Genomic DNA, 10,488 nt, shown 5'->3' on the forward strand with positions numbered 1-10,488 from the left:
GCCCGGGGCGTGGAGCCGGAAGGTCCTTACTCCCTAGGGCTCCGGGTCTCGCCTTTTCAAGACTAAGGGGTTGAGCGTGAATGGCATCCGAGACTTGCCAATCGTCTGCAGGGCCGTTACTTCCTAGGGTTTGGCCCCATCTTCAAGACATTCTTTTTTTTTTTTTTTTTTTTTTTTTTTTTCCTGAGACAGGGTTTCTCTGTGTAGCTTTGTGACTTTCCTGGAGCTCACTCTGTAGCCCAGGCTGGCCTCGAACTCACAGAGATCCGCCTGCCTCTGCGTCCTGAGTGCTGGGATTAAAGGCGTGCACCACCACCGCCCGGCTAAGACATTCTTTTTCAAAGGTAATTTTATTATTTTTATTTTATGATACAGGTGTTTTTGCCTGCATGTATGGCTGTGCGCCAACCATGAGCATGCAGTGCCGGAGCAGGCCAGATGAGGGAGTTAGATCCCCTGGAACTGGAGTGACAGACGGTTGTGAGCTGCTATGTGGGTGCCGGGAACTGAACTTTTTGTCCCCTGCAAAAGCAGCCAGTGCTTCTAACCACTGAGACATATTCTAATAAGAATATTTTTATTTCTTTGATAATTTCATATATGTGTACAATGTATCTTGATCATATCCAACCCAAATAGCTCCTCTCCCTCTTTTTTTTTTGGGGGGGGTTTCGAGACAGGGTTTCTCTGTGTAGCTTTGCGCCTTTCAACTCACTTGGTAGCCCAGGCTGGCCTCGAACTCACAGAGATCTGCCTGCCTCTGCCTCCCGAGTGCTGGGATTAAAGGCATGCGCCACCACCGCCCGGCTTTCCCTCTGGTCTTTTTTTTATGTAAACACACACACACACACACACACACACACACACACACACACACACACACACACACGCATTACTCAAGGCATTGCCTGGAGACAGAAACTGAAGCAATATGTACATATATATATATAATTTTGATTTTTGCAAATATAGTTTGTGTTGTCAGCTTTGAAAAAGTATCTCCCAGTTTATTGTGTTGAATTGACCTTGTATAGAAATTAACAGCATACATATTGGTCTGGAAACATTATACTTATTTTTTCCATTTGTATAGAGGTAGTGCACTGTATTAAACATGTAAGGTCTGCTGAGTGCTCAGCTCTAAATAGGACATCTATGTCAACACTCAACCCTGCAAGCAAGGCTCAGGGAACATCATGGAAGAAAGGGTAAAAGAATGTAAAAGCTGGAGGATGGGAGGAATGCTAAGAAATGCTGTCCTCTGTGCATTAGCATTAGAACTCCCAGCAGCTGTAGCTACCTGCACAAGACTGGGCCTGTGGCCAGATGTGGTGCTGCATGCCTTTAATTCTAATCCTTTAGTCAGGAAGCAGAGGTAGTTAGATCTCTATGAGTTTGAGGCCAGCTTGGTCTACACAGACTAGCCAAGACTACATAGTGAGACTTTGTCTGAAAAAAGAAAAAGGTTGGACTCATTAGCATTCCATCACAAATGGGGGAGGGGTTCATAAGGATCCACCTCCTCCACAAGGGGCTATAAGAAGTTGGTGGTTGGTTGTTGGGAGAAGGGAGTCATATTCCTTGGTGGTGTACCACTAGCAAGTTGTCCTTGCTCAAGTACATGATCCCTTCTGTGTTCATGCAAACAGCCTTGTATGATCATAAGTATCTTGGGGGAGGGAAGGGTTTATTTCAGCTTGCAGTTCCATGCAACAGTCCATCACTGAGAGAAGTCAGGGCAGGAGCTCAAGGCAGGAACCTGGAGGCAGAAACTGAAGCAACAACAATGGAGGAATGCTGCTTACTGGCTTGCTCCCCGTGGCTTGCTCAGCCTGCTTTCTTATAGCATGCAGGACCACCACTCCACAGTGAGCTGGGTCCTCCCATATCAATTATCAATCAAGACAATGCACCATAGGTTTGTCCACAGGCCAGTCTGGCAGAGGCATTTTCTTAATTGAGGTTTCCCTTCCCAAATAACTCTGGCTTGTGTCAAGTTGCCATAAAAACTAGCCAGTATAGTGGTACACACCTGTAATCTCAGCATTCTAGAGTTGGAGGCAGAGGTCAAGCTCATTCTGGGCTAACCTGGGCTACTTGAGACCTTGCCTTAAAAAGAAAAAAAGTTGGGCAGGAGTAGGGGGACTAAAGAGATTACTTAGTAGTTTACCAGAGCTGAGAGGACAGGACTTTGTGTGGTGACCTCAAGAAAGAACAGCAGACCTCAGCTGCCTCACTTCTTTAAAGACAACCCTGCCTTGCTCATCCGTGTCTCCGGCCCTCTCCTGAGGGTATGTGAGGGGGCTGCTCCACAGCCAGTGGTCAGGCAGATCCATCCTGCTGGGGACAGTAAGACACAGGTAGTTTGTAGCTGGCACATCCATCTCAGTACAGTTTGATGAGAAGGCAGCACTCTGCAAGGCCTTGGTACACAGCCAGGAACACAGCTGCCAGTGCGCACCCCCGAAGAAGATGGCTAACTCTGAAACAAGCTCCCTTCTTACCCTTCCAGGGGCCACCCCACCTATGAATGGTGTGTGTGGAGCCATGCCAATTCGTGGTTCCCTACGTCATTCCTCCTCTGTCTCATAGCTCTACCTGCTACAGGACAGTCCTGGCTACTCTAAATGCTAAATGAAAAAAATGAAGAAAACAACAACAAAACCCCTTGAACTATTTCAAATACTCGAGACTGACTGCTAAGGGCAAGAGGCCACTCTGCTGGGACCCTGGCTAGTGGGCATTCTTCTAGAGCCTTGAGGGGGCCTCATACTGCTGCTCTCTCAGATGCTTCAGCAAGAGCCCCTTCCTCTGCAACAGGATTTTAATTTTTTTACTCTTATTTAATGTACACTGGTTTTTGGCTTTTGTTTTTATATTCATTGTAAGATGGATATGTCTTGAGGGGGAAATGTACTTTTGGGGAAACAATTACAGTTTGTTTCTCTGAGAAAGAAAGGAAGGCTGTGTGGAAAATAAGAAAATAGATTCAACAGACTAGTGAAAATAAGAAGTTTGTTTATTTTTGTTTTTTGAGCCAGGATTTCTTTTATGTAGCCCTGGCTATTCTGGAACTCACTCTGTAGTCCAGGCTGGCCTCGAACTCACAGAGATCCACCTGCCTTTGCCTCTCAAGTGCTGGGATTAAAGGTATGGGCCACCACTGCCCAGCTAACAAAGCAGTTTTTAATGTACCATCCTGTAGACAGGACACTAGCATAGAGAAAAGGCAAAAATGGCCTCCTGCTGTTTTGACAACAGATAGTGGTTTTTAAAGTCCCCACAATCACAAGGAATTCCTGCCACCTTTTCCTTAAGGCTGGGACTTACCTCTTCTGTAAAGTCCCTACTCAATTGGTTTGGGACACAAAGCCTTATCTAATGAATAATTTGGGCCTTGAGACTGCCCCTTTTCTGACGGGGGACAGTGTCATGCAGCAGGCTGCCCTTAACTTTCTAACTCACAGAGTTCTGAGACTCCTGGGCACCAGCTGCCAGTTAGAGGAGAGAGAAGTCAAGTGCCCTGTTTATCTGATGGCCCTCTGATGAACTTTGAGCCCACCCCATACTGCAGATGGACTATAACAGTTTATCTCTTCCAACAGGAATGCAGTCACAATGAGTCTACTATTAGTTCCACAAGACAAGATCGGGGGAAGGAGGGCTGCGAATGGGCAGGTCTGCAAAGAAACGGGGTAGGCCGGCTCAGATGAAAACTAGCTCTTTAAGAGCCCAGCGGGTACAGCCTGGTTACTGGTTAATCTACCTGGCTTAGCTTTGGAAGCGTCCGCCCATGATGATGTCATCGTCGATCAGGTTACTCAGGTGGCATGAGTTTGCCAGTACCAGCTGTGTCATGAAGAGAAGGAAGTCTCCAGAAACCTGTGCTGGTGGCCCAGGAGTCAGACGGTATGCACTTCGCAGGAGCTGGAAAGCCTCTGATTAAGTTCAGGCACTGCGAGAGGTCCATCTACAGTTTCAGTGTACCCCAGTGCTGCCCCCTGTGCCAGGGGGACGTGGGCTCCGCCAGGATAGAGGACGCACCTATCAGCATCTCAGACCCGTTCTCCAATGGGCATCAAGAGAAATGCTCTTTCCTCCTCAAACCCACGAGAGGGACGTTCCTCAGGTACGGTGACTCGAGTTAAAATGAACCGTGCACGTGTTTCCTGCTGTGTGCCAGCCTTTAAACCGTCTCGGAAGGCCATGTGCTGTGCTGTGCAGTGTGTGGGGGTTGCTTTGGGTAGGCCGTTGTCCTTATGTCTTCATCTGAAGGCGCATTTGTCCATTAGAGTGGGTGCTGTGGGGCCAGGGTGTGTGGCTTGCCTGCCTTGGGAAGGCCCTGGGGTTTGTGTACGCATTTATGTAGTACGTGAAAGACTGTACCTGGTGGTGTATGAAGATGCCCGCTGCCTTTAGGAGAAAAGTGTGCACTGAGTGGCTGACTGGGGGTAACCTGGCAGTGCATGTTATTGGAGAAACGCTGTAACCTACAGTTCATACTTATGTGGCAAGCAGGTACAGTGCGCAGAGCAAAGTACAGTCCTGAGAGAGAGTTCTTGATGGAGGTGAATTAAGTTAACAATGACGTCTAGGGCACCTCCCCTTTTCCTTTTTATTTCCTCTTCTTTTTATAGTGCTAGAGGTCAAACCCAGAGCCTCCTGGAGGCTGTGTGCTGGGCCAGTGCCCCGTGCTAAGCTGCACTTCCACCCCTCTGCCCTTTGCTTTTCCCTGGAGACAGGCTCCTGCTGTGTGACAGACTGGCCTGGAGCTTGCAGTATTGACCAGGGTGGTCTTGAACATGTGACCTTCCTGCCTCAGCCTTTTGAGTGCTAACATCACAGACACGAGCCAACGCATTTGGCTCTTCCAGGCATTAAAACATACAGATGAATAAAATTCCAATTAAAAAGGCAGTATATTTTTTCCTGGAAGTGCAAAGTTAATTTAATGTTAACTTTGAAAACTCAACAGCAGGAGCCAAGTGTGAAGCTGGAGAGATGGCTCGGCTGTTAAAAGAGCACCGGCTGCTCTTCCAGAGGATCCAGGTTCAGTTCCCAGGACCTCCATGGTGTCTCATGACCACCTGTAACTCCAGTTCCAGGGATCCAACTCTCAACTCTCCCCTCTGGCCTCTGTGGGCACTGCATACACATATATACAGGGAAAACACCTGTACTCATAAAGTACATCTTAAAATTTACATTATTAAGAAAGAACCAGGAAAATCCACATATAAGAGGGTTGTTATTTGTATTTTGTCTTTTTTTTTTTTTTTTTCAGAGCTGAGGACTGAACCCAGGGCCTAGCAAATGCTCTACCACTGAGCTAAATCCCCAACCCTGAGGGGTTGTTAATTTTAGATTCATACAGTTATCTTTCAATAAGAATATATTTGATGTTATTCAAATATTCACCTTTTCTGGAGCTCCTCACTCCTTTGGGTAGATCTAAGTCTCCATTTTCCCATCATCTCTGTTCTGCTTCAAAACCTTTCTTTAACTTGTTGTTGTTAACTTAGCCCAGGCTGGCCTTGAATTTGCTGTGTAGCCCAGGCTGGCCTTGAATTCCTCTCTCCTCCCTTGTAATGAGCACCTGTTTATTCCCTGGTCAATGTTAATACTGATGGCATGGTCTTTCCTGACCTGGGCAGAGTGGGAAAAGAGGTGTGGACACTGGTCCTATGCCATGGTGTCTGCAGAAAACCATGGCAGCCCCGCCCACCGGACTCTCCAAACTCATTCCTTTCATCCATGTTTCCAAGTCTGCCTTGAGTCCCCCAAAACTTGTGACAAAAGGAGAATGAACAGTGACCCCAGGGAGCCGCCAGGTTCTGCTTGAATGAGGTTGGTCAGCTCTGCTCCTGTGGCTGTGCAGGTTGCGGACTGCGCAAAGGTGCCTGGTCAGTGGGAGGTGTTGACCCTCAGCCTCAACTCCACTCACCAAGCCGAGGGCCCTGTCCAGAACTGCGGTGGAGGCCTTTCCATAATCCATGCAAAGGGGCTAGAGGAGAAGGCGTGGCCACACCACCAACTCCATACTTATCAAGTGATTACAGTTTGTCAAACTTCAGTCTCCAGTGTAACAAACTAGAGGAAACACAGGCTTGCCACACTAAAACTGAAATGATCCTTCTGGAAGCAAGCCAGGAGGGCAGAGCCTCACGCTTTCCTGTGTCCCCAGCCTGACTCGACAGGCCCAGAGTCAACACCCAGCTAACGGTCACATGACTGAGAATTTATGGGAGGAAGGGTGACCTGGCTAAGAGGGAGCTAGGGAGTGAAGAGTGGGGAGCACCCAGAGTGGGGAAACCAGCATCACTACAGACACATTCTTGCTCATTCTAGCCTCTGCGCCTACGAGGTCTCCATGAGCCCAAAACAGTCCCTGGGGTGACTCTGAGAGGGGGGAGCAGTCATCCATGCCCTTGGCCATCATAAAGCTGGAGTTGCTTGTTCTACTGAAGTACCAGATATCCAGATTTGAGTCTAATACTAGGAAGGTGCCCTAGGAATGACCTACTGAGCAGGGTGTGGGAACCTAATCAAAGCACGTTAGATACATGCCAGAAAGTGTCATAATGAAGTCTATTATTTTGTTAATGTACAATAACAACATTTGGTGTTGGGTTACAGGTTCAAGGCCAGTTTGGGCTACATGGTGAACCTGTGTCCTAAATAAAAACAAACAAATAAAAAAGAACAATTTTAAGGGTGTGTGGGGGACAGAGAGAGCCATGTGCTGAAGATGAGTAAGGCCCTGGGTTTGATCCCAGAACTAACCAACCCAAACCAGAACAATCTCAAGCCGACAGAGCAACGGTAAGAAACAGCAATCTAGGGAGCGCAGTGGGTCACAGGCTGCACCGAGCTGTGGTGAAGAAGGCGGAGAGTCTCTGCGCTGCCTCCAGGACACTCTCACCCCCATTAGCTGGTGGGATAGTGCGTGAACTCCCAGAGGGGAGGAGGAAGTTCTTCCACCATATGCCCGTGGGGGTGTGGGGGTCCTGAGTTCTGCTTCTGCTGTACCCTTTAGCCAGCCTGCAACTGATGGCAGGGCCTGGTACAGGCTACCGGGGTGGGGGTGGGGTGTACACACTCCTCTTTTAAATGCCCATGCCTCAGTCATGCTTGGCATGAAGTGCTTGCCAATAGGCAAGATGGCACACTTGCAGTCGCAGCTGCCCTGGGGTCTGAGGCAGGAAGATCGTGAGTTCCAGGACAGCCTGGGCTATTCAGCAGGACTTCTTATCAAACTAACACCCAATACAAACAACCCCTCTGTTTCAGGGAGTACGATGGAAAGTCTGATCTGCACGTTGGACTCACTAACACACGTGGTGAGCATTGCCTTCGTTTTTCCAGCGTAAGAAAACCCTATAAGAAAACCTCCCTAAGGGGAAAGGAGGGTTTCCAGTTGGGATGAGGTAACAGCAACAACAAACCCATTCTGCCTTCCTTGCTTCTCCTCCTGCAACCCAAAGCAGGTCATGTGACTTGGGCAAGTCAGCACTACTTATAGTCTATATATTCGGAAGACTAAGAACACTTTGTAGTGGTGCCAGGATGGGACCCAGGCATGATCAACCCACGCCACCACTGAGCCACACCCAGCCCCTGGGAAGGTCTAATGTTTCCTCAGAAAGAGCACCACAAACCTGCACACATCTGTGTTGGGTTTAAAGAGAAAGAAACAACGGACGGTCAGAAGTTGAGTCGATCAAGATCTCAGTTCTTGTGTTTGAACCAGATGGCGGGCCTGCAGCTTCTGGTTCCCCTCTCACAACCCACTATACGGAGTCTCCCCACTACGCTGGGTCCCCCCACTACGCTGGGTCTCCCCACTATGCTGGGTCCCAGTGCTTTAGATTTGAAGAGTGAAACGGGATGTGGTGAGGTCTGCAGTCTTTGGCTTTAGAAAAGTGGACTGGGGTGGCTGTGTCAGAGCACTTGCCTACCCTGAGTCTGGCTCTGGGTCCCACCTCAAGTACAAAAGTCAAAAGCAGGAGATTACTCACCATGATCCGTTGGCAGGATTTAGCTCAGAGGCCACTGAGATATTCCTGGGAGACATAGTGGCGGGATACTTGCCTAGCATGCATGAGGCCCTGGGTTTAACCCCAACAACAAAAGTTTTTAAAAGGAAAAAAAAAAAAAAGACTCTCTGTATCTCCCTAGATCAGGGTTCTCAACCTATGGGTCACAACCCACTTGGGGTCATATATCAGATATCCTGAATATCAGATATTTACATTATGATTGAGAACAGCAGCAAAATGACAGTTATGAAGTAGCAACGATATAACGTTATGGTTGGGGGGGTCACCACCACATGATGAACTGTATTAAAGGGTTGCAGCAATAGGAAGACTGAGGGGCACTGCTCTAGAGGGACAGCCGCCCTGACAGCTGTGGACAAGTGTGACACAGATTACAGGATCGATGGCTTCTGTCGTTTTCTGAGCACCTGCCACAGGGGACTGCCTTGGCTCTGCGTTTTCAGGGGTCGTGTATAACTACAACGCACACGGCATACAGCGTGACGAGGCGGGGTGGGAGCAGAGTCTCGGCGTTCCTCTAGTGCAGCCCGGCATGTTTGGACTGATGGACCAGTGGGACAAGTACTTGGAAGACTTCTCTGCTTCGCCGGCCTGGCTGCCTCACAGGTAGGTGTCTAGAAAGACTACAAGTCACCGCCACCCATTTTTGTCATGTAAGTAGCATCCTCACTGGTCTGTGGTCACTGCTGGGTTTCAAGTAGAGTCCACGCTTGAGACTGTCAGTCTGTGAGAACAGTTAAATCCAGTGACTAGAAAATGTCCCTCAAAGATTCACACTTGAACACTTGGTTCTCCAGATGGTGGGGCCTGGCTGGAGGAGGTGGGTGTCGTGGGACAGGGCTTGGGGTTCAGAGGCTGCCTTCCTTCCTGTCCCATCTGTATCTTGCTCCTTGGAGATGTGAGCGGAAGCCTCCCCTCGGTTGCCAGCAGCCTTCCCACAGGACGCTAGGCTGGACAGGTCCCGCAGAGACCAAATAAAGCCCTCCTGTAAGCGGCTGCTTGTCAGTAGTTGGTCCCAGCGATCAGCAAAGTAACAGCCACAGGACTCGGGCCGTGGAAGTTTTCTGAGGAGCAGGGCCAGCAAACACTCTTGCTGCACACTCAGTCAGTGTCTTGAGGGCTTCGTGCCCTGCTTACTTATTTCACTGATCTGACAGGAGGCTTTTATTTTTAAGATTTATTGTAAGAATTTTATATATTTTCAATGTGTACAGGGGTTTAACCTGAGAGTAAGTGTGCCATACGCATGCAGTGCCTGAGAAGGAAACATGAAGGTGTCAGAGGATCCCCTAGAACTGGAGTAAGCTGCTGTGTGGGTGCTGGGAACTGAATCTGGGTCCTCTTGAAGATCAGACAGGGTTCTTAACTGCTAAACTATCCTCTAGCCATTGTTGTTTTTTCCCCCAAGACAAGGTCTCACTGTGTAGCCCAGACTGGCTACAAGATCACCATCCTCCTGCCTCAACCTCCAGAGTGTTGGGATTAGAGGATGTCACTATGCCCAGCTATGAGAACATTTTTAAATATACACAGAAAATCTATATTATATTTCATAATCTTATTTCTTTTTTGAGATAGGGTCTCTCTTCATAACCGTAGCTGTCCTGGAACTCACTCTGTAGACCAGGCTGGCCTCGAACTCACTGACTGCTGGGATTAAAGGCATGTGCCACCACCATTGCCTGGCTGACCAAGCAGCTTTTAATGTCAGCATTCTCAAGGGCCAGCATGGCGGCCTCAGCCATCTTGCCTCTCCTGAGGCAGGGGTTCGAGCCCAGCCTGGAAAGCAGTGATGGCCGTCTTATGTCACTGGAGCTCACTCTTCTCTTCTTCAAGGTATGACGAGAACCACCACAACTGCTCCAGCTTTGCCCTCACCTTCGTTAACTGTGTCCTTGCCATGGAAGGCAAAGAGCAGCTGGACAAGAGGGAGTTCACGGAGAAGTACGTGATCCCGAGGACGCGCCTGGCCTCCAAGTACATCACGCTCTACAGGGCCATCCAGGAGAGGGGCTTCCACGTGGCTGACCATCCCCACCCAGTGACAAGCCCCCCTTGAGCAGTCTGTGCTGAAGGCTGTGTGTGTGTGTGTGTGTATGGTTGGGACAGGACATTCAGGTTTATTACCTTTAAATGGTACTGCAGATGCCTAACTGTATTTAACTGTGGCTAATAAAAAATGTGTATGGTTTTCCTTTAAGCATATTATAAAAACGTGTAAAATTAACAAAAACAAATAAAAATTTACAGAACTAATAAAATCACAAAGTATATTGTTCAGTGGGAGAACCACCTGCCTATCATATAAGAGACCGTAGGTCCAGTCCCCTGTACCACACCCCTAAATTAAAAAAAAAAATTAAATTGCCCTGGGTTTCAAAAAAAAAAAAAAAAAAAAAACAACATTGATTACAACTAAATTTCTCCA

The 10,488-nt window shown here is 48.4% G+C and overlaps 1 protein-coding gene across 1 annotated transcript; it reads left to right on the forward strand.

Moving 5' to 3' along the window:
- The first annotated feature begins 3,115 nt into the window (after window positions 1-3,115).
- Mkrn2os (MKRN2 opposite strand) lies at window positions 3,116-10,460 on the forward strand. Its single transcript, XM_028863989.2, has 4 exons — window positions 3,116-4,129; window positions 7,291-7,340; window positions 8,504-8,666; window positions 9,897-10,460. The coding sequence occupies exons 1-4, from the start codon at window positions 3,912-3,914 to the stop codon at window positions 10,117-10,119; spliced, it is 654 nt and encodes a 217-aa protein (XP_028719822.1). The 5' UTR covers window positions 3,116-3,911; the 3' UTR covers window positions 10,120-10,460.
- The last annotated feature ends 28 nt before the right edge of the window (window positions 10,461-10,488 follow it).

Source organism: Peromyscus leucopus, chromosome 3, assembly GCF_004664715.2.
Source record: "Peromyscus leucopus breed LL Stock chromosome 3, UCI_PerLeu_2.1, whole genome shotgun sequence".
Classification (NCBI taxonomy): domain Eukaryota; kingdom Metazoa; phylum Chordata; class Mammalia; order Rodentia; family Cricetidae; genus Peromyscus; species Peromyscus leucopus.